Below are 17,551 nucleotides of genomic sequence, written 5' to 3'. Positions count from 1 at the left end.
CCCAGGCCCCTGCACAGCAGTGATGCTACTCCTGCCACCTCCCTAGGGAGTCTCCAGGAGACACACAGAAAAGGCAGCAGAGCTACCCTCCACACACAGGCAAGGTCTGGACTTACTGTGTGAGCATTGTTGATCTTCTTCACTTCCCACTGGCCCTCCCCGGTGTATGTCAGCAGGGAGATGGCCCCATCTGAGCTCCCACAGGCCAGTATTAGGCCATAGTCATGGGGGGCCCAGCACACGGAGTTTACTGCAGGAAGGAGGGAGGCATAGTTAGCAGACTTTGATTTCCCAGGTTTACCCTTTTACTATATTTTTAAAACAAAATTGCAGGGACCACTAGGAGGAAGATAAGAAGATTTTAAAAACCCATCACCTACGAATATCGTAATTTCATAAACTACAGTCTATCTTAACAAAAAGTAGGGTGAGGTGAAACAGATAAAGGGGACCGAGAGTATGCTTACTGTGATGAGCATGGAGTAATGGATAGAAACAGTGAATCATAATATATACCTGAAACCAGTATTACATCATATGTTAATAAAAATAAATTACTAAAACTAGGAAAAAAAGTAGAATAGACAATAATCTAAGAATAAAGGCCAGTACTTAAATAAAATTAAAAAAACAAAAAAACCCCTCACTGCATTGTTTTTTCCTTGTCTTATTTTGCTTTAGACTTGCTTTAGGTCTTAGGGCCTTACGTCTGCTGTAGACAGACAGCAGAAAAGCCTACCAAACCCAAGGGACAAACAAGGAGCATCACAAGGGAAAGGGCATGGGAGCGTCAGCCAGGACACAAAGCCCCACCCAACTGCCCCTACCACACTCACTGTACCTGAGGAGTCATGTCCTGTGTGCTCGTGCGTCTTCTCCCAGGTGCCATTCTCCTCCTTCCAGATAATGACTTTCCGGTCATAGGAACAGGATGCCAGGATGTTGCCATACATGGGGTGGGCCCAGGCCACTTGCCACACAGGACCCTCATGACTACAAGGGGAGAGGGTCAGAGGCTGGTCAGATGGGTCACAGGAACCTATAGTGCTCTGCCACCCACTATTTTGCACCGAATTGAATGGCTTTCTTGGTAGGCAAATACAGTATCTCAGGACAGAGTTGCCTAAAGATTTCTTAAGGGAGAGCTATAGGAAGTCACTGCCAAAAGGGACCTTTGTTGGGCACTGAAGATCCTGAGGCACAGAGATCCCAGAGGCTTTGAAAACAATTAAGGACTCTAAGTTAGCCTCTCTGTCCTGACCAGACAGAACTCTCTCCACCTCGACCCACAATGCAGCCAGAACCACCTACATTGGCCATCCTCAGGAAAAGCCTCTCAGCCTATTCATTCATCTGTGCACCGATCAATTCAGGGTTTGCCCCCACAAGTGCTCAGGAAGTATTTGTAGAGAGAATTGCTACTTATCCTTCCAGATGGTTAACTTTTTGAGCAGGCACTATCTGTTTCATATTTGCCACTATTCTTTTAATTTGTTCAAGGGCATGCCTCTCCTCTGCTCTTCTGATCTTTATGCATTCACCTGGTAAGTTTTATTTGAGCATGGTGCTGGACTCAGTACTGGGGTCACCTCTCAGGTCCAGGCAAGGGCTGGGCACCAAGCACACAAGAAGTGACATGGCAGAGAGGTAACAGCCCAGGCTCATTCACCCTCACTCCCCATTCACTAGCTATTTGACTTTAGGCAAGGGCCATGTCCTTCCTATGGTTTAGTCTCCTAATGGAAATATCAGTAAGACTTCTTTCTTGGTGTGCTCAGGAGGGGAAATATAGGTGATAACTCAGGTAAAAAGCCTGGAACAGTGCTGGGCACAAGAAAAGAAAAAATCATTCATGCCTGGTATTGCTGTTCCCTGTTCACTCCTCCAACCCAGGGCTGCAGACACTCAAAGTATCTGCCTTCCTCTGGCTGCGACAATTCCTAGGCCTCACAAAGGAGCCACAAAAGAAACTGAGGAGATGAAAATGTCCTATAACTAGCGTAGTTTTAACTGAGGCCAAAAAAAAGGGGGGGGGGGTGTGTGTGAATTTTTTTTATCCCTCTAATATTGCACATCTTTTCAGTGTAAGAAAAACAGGACTGAAAGCACCGAGTGACAGCGGATATGACCACCTCTGCCAGTGCCAGCAGCAGAGTGTAAATTTTTTTTATCCCTCTAATATTGCACATCTTTTCAGTGTAAGAAAAACAGGACTGAAAGCACCGAGTGACAGCGGATATGACCACCTCTGCCAGTGCCAGCAGCAGAGTGTACAGCCAGGGAAAGCAGTATCTGACCCCTTAATCACTCCATTTTTGACATTCAGGAAGACGGGAACTTCTACACCCCTTTCTCTAAGTGGCTACTTAGTTAATGCCTTAATTCAGTTAATGTGTACTGAGCTCCTAATTTCTCCTGTGCAGTCTGCTGAAGGCTTTGGTCCCTACCCAGAATAATGGATCCAACACACACAGCTAGGATTATAAAGGAAACCCAATTATAATGAAATATACTTAGTAAAATGTTAAAGATGGATTTATTATATAGGGACACATGTACTTCTGTTAGCACATTAACTAACAAACTCTAGTGGGAGGTCCAATAACCACTCTCATTTCAAAGTAGTGATAAGCCTAAGTGCTATTTTGAGACAGCTAGAACTGGAACTTGATATGAAGATTGCTGTGTCTTCTACTGGCAACAAAGTTACAGATGCTCTGAATACTACTGTGGCTTCTAGCCTACATCCATCATTGAAAGAAATGCTAAATATCTGAGCCACTGACAATAAAGTGTGATTTTTTTTCTCAGCCCTAGTTCACCAGCCCCTGAATTCTAACCACAGAACACTTGGAAATCTGTGGATTCCAGGTTAAGAACTCCTATTCATTTGGAAGGCAGTGGACTGAGGGAAAACAGTACAGGTGTAGCCATAAAAATGAGTCAGGATCTCAAGAATCTTGGTAGGGAGAGGGGAAATAAAACATTTGTAAATAGGCACTGAGTATCTGCTGTGGGCACGCAAATAGGCAAAATTATAGGACTTATGTAATTACTAATGCATTCTTACATTAGTATTATTCTTTCTTTGATTACATTAACATCATTCTTACATGACTGCCTTTAGTAACACTTTAGATCAGGTTGGCTAAACTTAAAAAAAAACAAACAATGGGTGCCTGGGTGGCTCAGTGGGTTAAGCCTCTGCCTCCGGCACGCGTCATGATCCCAGGGTCCTGGGATCTAGCCCTGCATCGGGCTCTCTGCTCAGCGGGGAGCCTGCTCCCCACCCCCCCCACCCCGCCTGCCTCTCTGCCTACTTGTGATCTGTGTCTGTCAAATAAAAAATTAAATCTTTAAAAACAACAACAACAACAACGAAAAAGTTCTTTCCCACTTTTAAAAATAGAAACAGCTACCGAAAGCATGCAGTGAACAGGCTCTACCTGGGAGGAGGCAGCAACTGCCCATTTTGAGGGTTGGCAGATAAAAGCCTTTGAGAGCTATGTAGACTGACTCTTACCCAAGGTCTTCCGGTGGGTTTTTGGGAAGCAAAGTTGGGATTCATTCCTGGATCCATCAGCCTGGAATGTATGCTGAGGACAGCTGCCTGGCTGGAACTGGTGGGAGTGGGAGGGGTGTCCTCTCTGCTAAATGCATTGTGGAGCCCCTCCGATCTGGGTCTGAGAAGCCCAGTCATTCTTATACCTCACCCAGACTTAGCTGGACTCACCCCCTGAGGTCGGCAATGAGGATCTGTCCTCCATTTCGCACATCGAAGATTTTGACAGACCTGTCTGATGAACAGGTTGCTAGGCGGGTGCCATAGTAGTCCATCTGGGCATCGTGCTGCAAAGCGAGGACAGTTTGAGAAGCCTGCAGGCTGGGAGGGTGGGGTGAGGTGGGGTGGCGTAGTCACCAGGACAGAATCTAGTATGAACCAGAGTTTACCTGATAATAATCTAACCTCAAAGCAGCATCATTTTCAGGCAACAAGCTAGCATCTCCAAATTCCATTTCTCTGACAGGAATGTCATTCTGAACAGGACAAAAAAAAACCCATCCTAGCTGCTTTCAGACACTTTACATAGAGAGGGGAAGCCGTTTCCAATCCTGTTCTGTAGGGTGGGTATGGGAGACAAAACAATGGCTAGCTAGCCTCCCTTTTCTTCTTCCATCCTCAGGCCCCACCAAGTTCTGATGCTCTGTAGGCTACTGTGGAAGATGCCTGGAGTTTCAGCTCAGCCCCAGAACCCAGGGCTGATGGTGACACAAAGGAGTAGCCTCTGAGTGCCTGTAGAGCCCTAGTGAGATCCTCCATAATGCACATCTGGCCTGGACACAAGGTTCTATTCAGACATTTGGGCTCCTTCCCTCAATCCATGGCCCTAGATCCTTTGTGGACCTTTGTTCCTGGATTTTTACTAGACCTTTTTCCTAGTAGTATGCCTAGAACCCCAGACTATCCACCCATGCCTTAAATGTCAATAGTTCTACCACTGATGAACCAACCTTCTCAATTCTGACTGGCCATGCAGACCTAGGGCTGGTCCCTGCCTACAGCTCTCGTTTTTTTCCTCCGAGCTGCAATGCCTGTTATCCCACTGAACATCCTGGCCCTTCCTGTTTGCTGCCTATTCCAACAGACAGCACCTTCTTCAGCTGTCTCACGCTAGGAGTTTTAGGAACTATTAGCCGTCACTCTTACTGTATTCAGGAACAATTAATATCCTTTCATCAGAAGTGGTCATTCTGTTTGCTTCAACATTCCTTCCTCACCTCCCTGAGAAAAACATTCTGATTCTTCTTCAGAAGCCAAGCCCCTCCACTACTCTAGGTCTTGGCTTTTTGGAAGACAGGCATTGCAAGTGTTTAGACTTCTCAGGTACTTTTGCAGAGTGCTATCACACACTTCGGGAGGAAGAAGGGGATAGTCCTTAAAAGATTTAAATACATCTCCTGACCTTACCTGTTGTTCAGAAAAAATTACATTGATTTCCTTGAACCTCAGTTTCCTTCTCTTTAAATGGGGCTAATGGTGGCATCATTATGGCTACCACTATGGCTATCACCATAGCCAATTGTGGCATCTGCTTTAGGGGTTGCTATGAAGGTTCAATGAGACACTGAATGAAAAGTGTAGGGCATGGGGTCTGACACTTAGTGAATATGCAGACACCACCCATTGCTATTTTGCCTCATCTGTTTCTCAAACCCAAACTACACAAGTAGGTAGCATATACGTTATTTTTCCCATTTTAGCTGTGAGGAAATCAAGGCTAGCTCAGAAGAGTTAAGAAATGGAGTCTCAGATCGGATTTTCATACCCAAGGTACTATACTGTCTCCAAGAAGATGTGGTTAAATGACTGCATTCAGGAAACATATACAACTGTGAGACCAGGCAACCTATCAGAAGATGAAAAGCATCCGCTGGTGGGCAGGAGCGCTGAGATGAAATACTGTAAGCTGACTGACCAGAGAGTCTTGCTCAAAGTCTTCCTGGATTGCCTGGCCCTGCATGAAGCAGAGTCTGCATCTTTGCTGCTGGAGACTTTAACCTGTGGACCTTCTCCCACAGCCCTGTCTTCTGATACTGCTCCATGTTTGTCTCTTAGGAAACACCCTGAATTAATGACTTCTGGTTCACAGGGCTTTGCCTGGCCCATTATCAGTGGTGGTCCTATCTGGCTCTGTTCTGGGCTTTTACTGTGCTTGCTCTCTGGCCTTGTACTGATTCATTTTCCCATTCTTTCTTCCTTCAGCCCCCTTTCTGAAGGGATTAAGCGGTGGCAGCATGGGGAAGGCAGGTGGGAAGACTATTGTCAAACTTTCACACTGGCTTAGCCTCCACCCCAGAGCAGGTTACTTTGTTGGCCTGAAGACTGAGGGCCTTGAGCTATAAACCATTCCTAGGTTCCTCCCATCAGAGAGTGACCAGAATGCCATAGCCCTGCCAACATGGCAAGCACTGCTGGGAGACTGACCGTATGCCGAGGCTACAGCCTGACTCAAAGGTGCAAAGCCACACTGGATTCAGGAAAGATCAACAGAAATGCTCGCCCTGCACTGAAATGCCCACATCTATAGTCTGTAAGAGAAGGCTAAAGGAATACTTACAATCGGGAAGAGGGGCAAGATGGCAGAGATGTACAAGGCCCTGTTTCAACTGGTCCCCTGAATTGAGCTAAATATCTACCAGAACACTCTGAACGCCCATGAGATCAGCCTGAGATGTAAGATTATACACTTCTGGATCTCTATGGTGGCAGAAGATCATCAGTGGAGAGGTGCACCTTGACTGGATCATGGTGGATATATTCAGCTATACATCCCTGAAACACCTCTCACCAAAATGACTAGGAGGAGGAACACCCAAGAGAGGAAAAATTCAGAGACTGTGCCCTCTGCCACAGAACTATTGGATATGGACATAAATAATATGTCAGAAATGGAACAGGGTAACAATTATCTAGCCAATGGCTAGGTTGGAGAAGACCATTAGTGGTAACACAGAATCTCTAAGGGCAGAAGTGAGATCTGATCTGGCAGGACTTAAAAATGCTATCAATGAGATCCAATCTAATCTAAATACTCTAACAGCTAGAATAAATGAGGCAGAAGATCCAGAATTTCGAATTAGGGATCTAGAAGACTAACTGATAGAAAAGAAGGATTAGGAGGAGGTCTGGAACAAACAGCTAACATGAAAACAGAATTAGGGAAATAAAGGACGCCAAAAACTGTTCCAATGTCAGAATTATTGGGATCCTTGAGGGGGAGGAGAAAGGAGGAAGACTAGAAGATATAGCTGAACAAATACTAGATGAAAATTTCCCCAACCCAGGGAATGGAATAAGTCTTCGTGTCCTAGAGGCAAAGAAGACACCCTCTAAGATCAACGAGTCTACAAAGAGACATAACTGTAAAATTCATGAGATATAAATTCAGAGAGGATGTTTTAAGGGCAGCTAGGGGGAAGAGATTCCTTAGTATAGAGGAAGGACAATCAGAATAACGTCAGACCTGTCCACAGAAAGCTGGCAAGACAGAAAGGGCTGGCAAGACATATTCAGGGCACTAAATGAGAAGAACATGCAGCCAAGAATACTTGATCCAGCAAGGCTGAAATTCAGAATGGATGGAGAGATAGAGAGCTTCCAAGACCGGCAAGATTTAAAAGATTATGTGACCACCAAGGCGGCACTACAAGAAATATTAAGGGGGGTTCTATAAAAGAAGAACCCATGAGTGACGTAGAACAGAAATTTTCAGAGACAATCCACAGAAACAAAGACTTCACAGGCAACATGATAGCAATAAAAACTTAGCTTTCAATAATCACTCTCAACGTGAACGGTCTAAATGCTCCAATTAAACGGCATAGGGTTGCAGACTTGATAAAAAGACAGGACCCATCCTATGCTGTCTACAAAAGACACATTTTGAACCTAAAGATACTTCCAGACTGAAAGTGAAGGGATGGAGAACCATCTTTCATGCCAATGGGCCTCAAAAGAAAGCTGGGGTAGTGATTCTCATACCAGATAAATTAGATTTTAAGCTAAAGACTGCAGTTAGAGATAAGGAAGAACACTACATCATTCTTAAAGGGTCTATCCACCAAGAATTAGAAATTTACAATTGTAAATATTTATGCCCCCAACATGGGAGCAGCCAACTACATAAGCCAACTGTTAATCAAAATAAAGAGTCATACTGATATGAATACATTAATAGTTGGGGATCTTAACACACCACTCTCAGCAACAGATCATCTAAGCAGAAAATCAATAAAGAAGCAAGAGCTTTGAATGACACACTGAACCAGACGGACCTCATAGATATATACAGAACATTCCACCCTAAAACAGAATACTCATTCTTCTCTAGTGCACATGGAACTTTCTCCAGAAGAGACCACATACTGGGTCACAAATCAGGGCTTAACCCATACCAAAAGACTGAGATTATTCCCTGCATATTCTCAGATCACAACGCTTTGAAACTGGAACTCAAGCACAAGAAAAAGTTTGGAAGGAATTCAAAAACTTGGAAGCTAAAGACCACCCTGTTTAAGAATATTTGGATTAACCAGGAAATCAAAGAAGAACTTAAACAATTCATGGAAACCAATGAGAATGAAGACACTTTGGTCCAAAACCTATCGGATACGGCAAAGGTAGTCCTAAGGGGAGAATACATAGCCACCCATGCCTCACTCAAAAAAACTGAAAAATCCCAAATACACCAGCTCTCTTTACACCTTAAAGAACTGGAAGATTAACAACAAATTAAGCCAACCCCACGAACAAGAAGGGAAATAATTTAGAGCAGAGATCAATGAGTCAGAAACTAAAGATACAGTAGAACACATCAACGAAACTAGAAGCTGGTTCTTTGAAAGAATCAATAAGATCAATAAACCACTGGCCAAACTAATCCAAAAGAAAAGAGAAAGGACCCAAATTAATAAAATTATAAATGAAAGGGGAGAGATCACAACTAACACCAAGGAAATAGAAACAATCATCAGAAATTATGATCAACAGTTATATGCCAGTAAGTTAAGGAACATAGAAGAAATGGCTGCATTCCTGGAAACCTATAAACTTCCAAGACTGAAACAGGAAGAAATTGACAACCTGAATAGACCAATATCTAGTAATGAGATTGAAGCAGTGATCAAAAAATCTCCCAAAAAAAAGAGTCCAGGACCTGAAGGATTCCCTGGGGAATTCTACCAAACATTCAAAGAAGAAATAACATCTATTTTCCTGAAGCTGTTTCAAAAATTAGAAACAGGAGAACTTCCAGATTCTTTCTATGAAGCCAGCATTGCCTTGATCCCCAAACCAGGCAAAGATCCCATCAAAAACGAGAATTTCAGACCAATATCCTTGATGAATATGGATGCCAAGATTCTCAACAAGATCTTAGTTAATAGGATCCAAAAATACATTAAAAAGATTACCCACCATTACCAGGTGGGGATTTATCCCTGGGATGCAAGGGTGGTTCAACATTCGAAAATCAATCAATGTGACAGAACAAATCAGTAAGAGAAGAACCACAAGGTCCTCTCAATTGATGCAGAAAGAGCTTTTGACAAAATACAGCATCCATTCCTCATTAAAACTCTTCAAAGTATAGGGATATAGGGAACATTCCTCAACTTCATAAAATCTATCTATGAAAAACCCAAAGTGAATATCATTCTCAATGGGGAAAACCTGACAGTGTTCCCATTGAGATCAGCAACACGATAAGGATGCCCACTCCTGCCACTGTTGCTCAACATAGTACTAGAAGTCCTAGCAACAGCAATCAGACAACAAAAAGAAATAAAAGGTATTCAAATTGGCAAAGAAGTCAAACTCTCTAATCACAGATGACATGATACTTTATATGGAAAACCCAAAAGACTCTAACCCCAAACTACTAGAGCTCATACAGCAATTCAGTAATGGGGCAGGATGCAAAAATCAATGCACAGAAATCAGTTGCTTTCTTATATACTAACAATGAAAATATAGAAAGGGAAATTAGAGAATCGATTCCATTTACTATAGCACCAAGAACCACAAAATACCTTGGAATAAACCTAACCAAAGAGGTAAAGGATCTGTACTTGAGGAACTACAGAATACTCATTAAAGAAATTGAAGACACAAAAAGATGGAAAAGCATTCTAGACTCATGGATTGGAAGAATAAACATTGTTAAAATGTCTATACTGCCCAGAGCAATCTATACTTTCAATGCCATCCTGATCAAAATTCCACCGACATTTTTCAAAGTGGTGGAACAAATAATCCTAAAATTTGTATGGAACCAGAAAAGACCCCGAATCGCTAAGGAAATGTTGAAAAAGAAAAACAAAGCTGGGGGCATCACGTTGTCTGATTTCAAGTTTTACTACAAAGCTGTTATCACCAAGACAGCACGGTACTGGCACAAAAGTGGAACAGAGTAGAGAGTCCAGATATGGACCCTCAACTCTATGGTCAAATAATCTTTGACAAAGCAGGAAAAAATATCCAGTGGAAGAAAGACAAGCCTCTTCAATAAATGGTGCTGGGAAAACTGGACCACTGAAACTCGACCATTCTCTTACATTCTCTTACACCACACAAGATAAACTCAAAATGGTTGAAAGACCTCACTGTGAGGCAGGAATCTATCAAAATCCTAGAGGAGAACATAGGCAGTAACTTCTTTGACATTGGCCACTGCAACTTCTTTCAAGATATGTCTCCAAAGGCAAGGAAACAAAAGCGAAAATGAACTTTTGGGACTTCATCAAGATAAAAGTCATCTGCACAACAAAAGAAGTCAACAAAACAAAGAGGCAACCCACGGAATGGGAGAAGATATTTGCAAATGACACTACAGACAAAGGGCTGATACCCAAGATCTACAAAGAACTCCTCAAACTCAACACCCAAAAAAACAGATAATCACGTCAAAAAATAGGAAGAAGACATGGACACTTCTCCAAAAAAGACATACAAATGGCTAAGAGACACACGAAAAAATGTTCATCATCATTAGCCATCAGGGAGATTCAAATCAAAATCTGAACTGAGATACCACCTTACACCAGTTAGAATGGCGAAAATTAACAGGACAGGAAACAACAAGTGTTGGAGAGGATGTGGAGAAAGGGGAACCCTCTTACATTGTGATACAAGTTGGTACAGCCACTTTGGAAAACAGTATGGAGATTGCTCAAAAAATTAAAAATAGAGCTACCCTATGACCCTGCAATTGTGCTACTGGGTATTTACCCAAAGATACAGATGCAGTGAAACGAAGGGCCATATGTACCCCAATGTTCACAGCAGCAATAGCCACAATCACCAAACTATGGAAAAGAGCCAAGATGCCCTTCAACAGATGAATGGATAAAGAAGATACAGTCCATACATGCAGTGGAATACTAAGCAGCCATCAGAAAGGATGAATACCCAACTTCTGTATCAACATGGATGGGACTGGAGGAGATTATGCTGAGTGAAATAAGTCAAGCAGAGAGAGTCAATTATCATATGGTTTCACTTACTTGTGGAGTGTCAGGAATAACATGGAGGACATTAGGAGAAGGAAAGGAAAAGTGAATTGGGGTAAATCAGAGGGTGAGACAAAGCATGAGAGACTGTGGACTCTGAGAAACAAATTGAGGGTTTTGGAGGGGATGGGTGAGCCTGGTGGTGGGTATTAAGGAGGGTACATATTGCATGGAGCACTGGGCGTGGTGCATAAACAATGAATCTTGGAACACTTAAAAAAATAAATAAAATAAAAATTTTAAAAAAAGGTATACTTACAATCATGTCCTCATGGGAGGTGTCCACAGTGTTAATTACTGACACCTAGAACCAAAGATACGGTTGGTGAATGAAGATGGCAGTTAGAATGCAATCATCTTATTAAAACTACTGTTCATTACCAAGGTTCTTGACTGCATTTGTTTGTTCACTCATTAAACATTTAAGTACCTTCTTTTTGCTAAGCACCGTGCCACAGACTAGAGATACACACACAAATAAGTGTTCTTGCCACCCCCACCCCTGAAAATCTTGTACATAAGTAACTCTACCATGGAAAGATAAGTACTTTAACAGCAGTTTACATGTACTGTAGTGGCCTGAGGAGCTGATGGTGGTAGACATGAACTGGGGCTTAGATGAGGAGGAATTTGCCAGGTAGCACAGGGGAAAAAAATTACAGTCCAAGCAGAGGGAGTAACATGAGCAAAGAGGGGAGAATGGCAACCAGTCTTCACCACTCTGAGGGTGAAGAGGGACAATGGGGGATCTATGACTGTTGTTCCCTTCCTGGATCACAGAGCTTCTGATCTCACAGGCAGTTTGGGGCATATGAGAGTTAATACCCAACACCTGGAGAAATGATTCAAGGTAGACTGCTCTCTGGTCCACCACCTATGACAGATCCTAGGCTGTCATCTACTGGGATCTAGGATTGAGCAGCTCATGGGGCTGGAACACAGATGTCACGGTCATCACTCTCACACTCATTCTTTAAGGTCCAGCTCAAATTATGTCCCCCTTCTTGAAGATTCCCAGATTCCCCAACCAGCTGGACTCCTCTGAATATCTGAAGCACTGAACGTCTACAACACTTTATACCCTTTGTTCTCACAACCAGAAGGTGAGCTCCTTGGACCCAGGGTCTGTATCATCCACAGTTTTGAAACTTTTCAAATCACCCTGCACAGTGCTTTGCAACCAAAAGGAACTCAGTGACGGCTTCCTGAATGAATAAGTAAATGAATAAAAATAGTTTTACTTTGCTTCCAGGGATAGAAAAAGGTTGAAAGGGAGGTTTCAGTTTGGAACTGGTATTTCTTATCACTTTCCCCATTTCATCTTTTTCCAGCACAAGCCCTGCAGGCATAAAGTCTGACTTGACTTTTCAGAAAGGTGGACAATGGAGGTGGACAGGTGCAAAGCAGTTCAAAGGTATTTATCAAGTAAGCACAGGTTCTTTCATTAAATTCGAGACTCCCTAATAAGTGGATCTTCAACGTCTGCAGAGGCAAGTAAGAAAGAGAAGCGTCTCCTACTCTTGCCAAGCTGTCTGGGTTACAAAGTGCTTTCACATGTGCACTGGGAAGGGCAAAGGGCAGAATTAATTGGAGCAGTCTGATAACTAAGGAACTGAAGGAGTCCAGAAAGGAGGGAGCACTTGAAATCACAGAGGTTACAGGCAGAGCTGGAAAAAGAGTCCCCACCTGTTAATTCCCAGCTCACAAAGCTTTCCACTCAACTAGGCTGCCTATCTGGAACATAAAGTAGCTGTTACACTGAATTCCCTGTATCAAAGGCTGAGGGCTAATGACAGTCAGGAAGAGAAGTTTCCTGGTAGTTTCATGAGGTCACCAAAGGGCCTTAAGGATAAGGAGCATGTATTTTTTTTTTAAATTTTTTTTATTTTTTATTTTATTTATTTTTTTAAGATTTTATTTATTTGACAGAGATCACAAGTAGGCAGAGAGGCAGGCAGAGAGAGAGCAAGGGAAGCAGGCTCCCGGCTGAGCAGAGAGCCGGATGCAGGGCTCGATCCCAGGACCCTGAGATCATGACCCGAGCCGAAGGCAGAGGCGTTAACCCACTGAGCCACCCAGGCGCCCCGAAGGAGCGTGTATTTTTAGCCACTCTCACCCCCCAGCCAGGAAGGTGAACATTCTGAACAAGTTTTTTTTTTTTTTTTAAAGCTCCTTTCTAAAAAAATCCTCCCTCCTAAGCACCTTAGGTGGTCTGGTCCTTGTTAAGTAGTAAGAGGCAGCCCTTAAAACAATTCAGCTCTGCAGAATTCGTTGAAGAGTTAAAATTTCATTTAGGGAGAGAGCTGAGTATCAGAGCACAAGAGATTCTACTCAGCAGCTGAAGAATCAGGGGCCTCAAGAGATTAGTAATCTCTAACCCTGTAGGGCAAGAACTAAACCCAGTGTCCTGACTTCTGGTTCACCCAAGTTCCCTCAGAACCCCAGGCACATCCATTTTTCTGAGTGCACTGGATACCTGAACCCCTCACTCTGTGCCAGGCTCCAGCGACGCACTTTTATTCATTCGTTACCATTCAGGCATTCACTCAATGAGTAAATGTGGAATGACTGTACACTGCATACTACAGAGATTTAAAACCCGAGTCCCTACATTCAGAGAGTAATTTAGCTCATCCTTACATCAGTGTCTAGAACTGCCCGTCAACTTCGGAGCCCTACATCTATGTCCACATATATATCCGGTGGGAGAGGTGGTAGGTGGTAGAAGGGAGTGGTTACGTGGGTTCGAATCTCAGCTCTGCCACTTAACTAGCAGTGTAAGAGGCTTCACTTCTCCGAAGCTCAAGCCTCCTCATTTGTAAAGTGTCGATAACAGAAGCACCTATTCTGCGGGGCTGTTAGCAGGCTGAGATTATGAACAACGTCTAGAACTTACTAAGGGCTCGGGATACACTAGCTCCTACGGTGTTCTGGGTTTTGTTTTCAATTGTTGGGGGAAGAGGAAGAAAAGGAGCGAGAGACGCGGCAGCAGCGCGGCCCGCAGAGTTCCAAGAGGTTCCTCCCTCCGGCCTCCCATTCCGAAAGGTTCCGAGGGTCAAGGCCAGAACCCCGCAAAACCCGAATCGGCGGAGGGAACCTGAACGGCCCCAGCCCGGGGCTTGAATCTTGGCACGGTCAAGGAACCCGGGAGAGGGCCGCGTCCCCGGTCCCCACACTCACCATGGCTGCGAACACAGCAGCTCCCGCTCTCGGACGTGGCAACTCCCGGTGGCGACCCCGAACAGCTCACTTCCGGCGCCGGGCTGGTGGGCGATCCCGGGTGGCAACGCGGTCCGTTCGCACAAACGTTCCGAGCCTTTCCGGGGCAGCGCCCCGCCCTCCCGATGCCCCTCCCCTTCTGTGCGCCGTACACGGGAGGCCAAAGGGGCGGGGCTCTGGTTTCTGCGGCAACACTGATCCCGGGCCTCGCCCATCTTCTGTCCAGACCAGCCCTTCCTTTTTGCTGAGATCTACACACGAAAGGAAGGATTCATAGCTGTAGCTTCACCCGCCTCCCTGCGGTTCTGGGTGTGACCGGCCTTAGGATGAGCATTGTCGGATGAGTAATTTTTGGGGTAGTGGGTAGACTGACCGGATCTACTGCTTCCTTGTTGTTAGTCCCTCCTCAGCACCCAAAGCGGGAACTAGGGGCAGAGAAGGCCAGGAAATGCCAGCTACCAGAGGCTAAGCCCTCTCATCCTGCCCTCTCCAAGCCGTGGGAACCAATGTCTTCAAACTGCCCCTTCCCCACAGTCCTGGGGTCCTGTGAGGTAGAAACCCCAGACAGGGTGGGATCTTAGCTAGGCTCCTGCAACTAGAACCGAGACCCCAAACCCTAGTGGCCTCAGCCCCTAGGTCCCGGGCTTCCCGCAAGCACATGGAGAATGCTGTGCTGCTGGGTGGGGCCTGGGAGCTCCCCTCAGCCATACATGCAAGGTCTGGCAGACCAGGACCCCTCCTGGTGTTAAGGAGTCCAGGGACCTAGGGTGGATCCTAGGCTCTCCATGAGTAAGTCACAATCACTGTTGCTTTCTTGACATTGAACAGAAGATCCCTAGCTGGAGATGGTCACTGCTGAAGAGATGATGTTAAGGTTCAGAGAGTGTGATAGACCTAGGCCATCAAGGAGCTTAGGAGAGGGAGTAAGGGTGTGGGTTCTTACAGAGTTAAGGGCTGGGTCTCCAGAGACCTGCCCAGCCTTCCACCCCCACCCCAGCTTTAAAGATTATTCCTCTCTAATGGAGAAATATTGCAGGGATGGGGGCGGGGAGCAGCACTTAAAGTGGAGCTGGGGACAAAGTGGGTGGGGCTCTTGGGTCTCCTGATGTTCAAGGGACAAGCCCTGGCCTTCCATCTCTAGCTGCACCATTGATTCTCTGGTGCATCTGAGCCTTGCTTTTCTCTGAGCCTTGCTTTTCTCAAGTGGAAAACAGGGACAGTGACATTTAAGGCATAATACAAATATAATGCATGGGGCATAGTTGTTATTCAAGGAATTCCCTGGTATAGGCACTGACGTTGGAGAGATTGGGGATTTCGGACAAGCAATGCAACTGTATCTTATTCATTAAGTTATTTATTAATCGGACTGAAAGCACTGTAATATAGAGGTTTCAGGGGCTAATTCTGGCATCAAGACTGCTAAGAGCATTACTTTATCTTATCCTTTTTAGCTGGGCATACCCTTCTTCTCTCTGAGCTGCTGTTTCCTCTTCTGTTAAGTGGAAATTAAAATACCTACGCTGTAGCATCATTGATATTGGGAGTAATTTGACCCTGGGAGGTGAAACTGTTTAGAACTTGGATGGGCCTCTACGGTGCTTGATCTGAAGATCAGTTTTCCCTGACAAGGGCTGGCCTTTAGTGTTGTGTGTGTGTATGTGTATGTGTGTGTAAGTGCACATGTGCAACCCTCAACCTTTGAGCCAACGCTGAGATCATCTCTTGGTCTGGCCACATTCTTGTTTTCTGCTGATGCTCATCAGAGGTTTGCAAAGTTCAGATTCTTGGGGCACCAGGCTCCCCTCTGCTTCCCCTCTCCCCAGTGAGGTGTGCCACCCATATCTTTTGTCCCATCACCTCCCTGCATTTGATCCTAGACCCCAAATCAGGCCATTCTTAACTTTCCCCAGTATGTGCCCCTACCTTCCAGACCCTCTGTCTCCAAATCTCTTTCTTCTCCCAAGACCTCTCCCCCCAAAGTCTTGCTCATTGGGACTGTCCACTGTTGCTCATGGAAGGTTAATGACTTAATGGCAGGTTAAACTTGCTCCCTTAAATGGTGGAAGTTTGAAAGGTGTGATGTGGTGGAGGGAGAGAGACCACCCACCAAGTTGTGTACCCTTGGACAAAGTGACTTTCCCTCCCAGGGACTCCATTTCCCCCCGAGTCCAAATCCACGGAGGGCGGGGACCCAGCTGTCCTGCGGAAAAAGGCCTTGTGATGTGTACCGTGTCTGCGTTTCCACGTGTGCATTTATTGTTATTGCTCAGGATAGTGTTGAAAAGGCAGACAAATCCCATTAATTACAAAGAGCACAAGCCAGAGATACAGAGAAATAAAGAGTGTACAATAAGAGCACAGTCACTTCCCAGCCCCGATTGTCCCAGAGCCCCCCAGAGCCCGGGCAGCTTGTGGAAGCTGGAGCGGCACCATTTCCTCGCTACTCTGTTATAAAATATGTGCACACAAGAGTTAGCAAAGTGTGGCGACCCCCAAGAGGAAAGGTCCGGAGGGAGAGCACCACAGGCATTACAAAACAGACTTAGGGGGCTGAGAAGGTCCCGGAGCAGCCTCAAAGGTCTTGTTTTTGGTGGAGGGGGTGATGGCTCATGCCCAGGGCCTGGGATCTCCTTCCCTCTACTTGGTTGAGTAGGATCTCTATATCACAATCAGGAGAGCTTGCCTTGGAACTTGGAAAAGACCTGGGGATTTTCTGCTATTGTTTGATAGGCCCTGGCTCTGGAAGACCCAAAGCCTTCAAGAAACGCACCCCAACCATCTTCTAATGGGATCTCAGACACTATGGAGAGAGTTTAGGGTGGAAGGCATGTCACAGCACATCCAGCTGACAGCCTCCCTTAAGTGGAGCACGAATGCATAGGGGGAGTCTGGGTGGTGTGAAGGTCCAGGAAAGAAATTGCTGCATCCCAAAGGACCTATCACACAACCGCCGAAAAAGCTTTGAATAAAGAACAAGAAGTGACCCTTCCCACCCCTGACAAAAAAAAAAAAAAAAAAAGACAGTTCAGGAAAGGGAGGCGGAAATAAATGTTTCTTCATGAGGAGAATTAGAAATAAAAGCAACTGGGCCATGAATTCTGGTAGTTCCAGGTGTGGAAGAGAGCCCTCTTCCTCCTCTGGCCTGGGGCAGATGCAGGGTCCACCCCCAGGATAATCAAGGTGGGTGACTTTGGGTCCCAAACTGAGGTTGGGGTGGGGGGCTTGGTGGCCTCTCCTGGTGACACCCTGACTTAGGATA

The 17,551-nt window shown here is 45.1% G+C and overlaps 1 protein-coding gene across 2 annotated transcripts in view; it reads right to left on the bottom strand.

Annotated features, from left to right (window-relative positions):
* Window positions 1-14,397, bottom strand: part of SEC13 (SEC13 homolog, nuclear pore and COPII coat complex component) — a 38,458-nt gene extending 24,061 nt beyond the window's left edge. The window contains exons 1-5 of one of the 2 annotated variants that reach the window (XM_080801870.1): window positions 14,251-14,397; window positions 11,330-11,374; window positions 3,734-3,849; window positions 842-993; window positions 117-250 (exon numbers count right to left, since the gene is read on the bottom strand). In XM_080801870.1, coding sequence (XP_080657996.1) covers window positions 117-250; window positions 842-993; window positions 3,734-3,849; window positions 11,330-11,374; window positions 14,251-14,253 — 450 coding nt within the window. In that variant the 5' untranslated portion in view covers window positions 14,254-14,397. The remainder of the gene's footprint in view (window positions 1-116; window positions 251-841; window positions 994-3,733; window positions 3,850-11,329; window positions 11,375-14,250) is intronic. The other variant, XM_080801869.1, reaches the window with a different exon arrangement.
* Between the last annotated feature and the right edge of the window lie 3,154 nt (window positions 14,398-17,551).

This window comes from Martes martes (genome assembly GCF_963455335.1).
Source record: "Martes martes genome assembly, chromosome: 1".
NCBI classification, from domain to species: domain Eukaryota; kingdom Metazoa; phylum Chordata; class Mammalia; order Carnivora; family Mustelidae; genus Martes; species Martes martes.
Note: the sequence above shows the minus strand (reverse complement) of the source record. Positions and strands in the feature narration are given on the sequence as shown.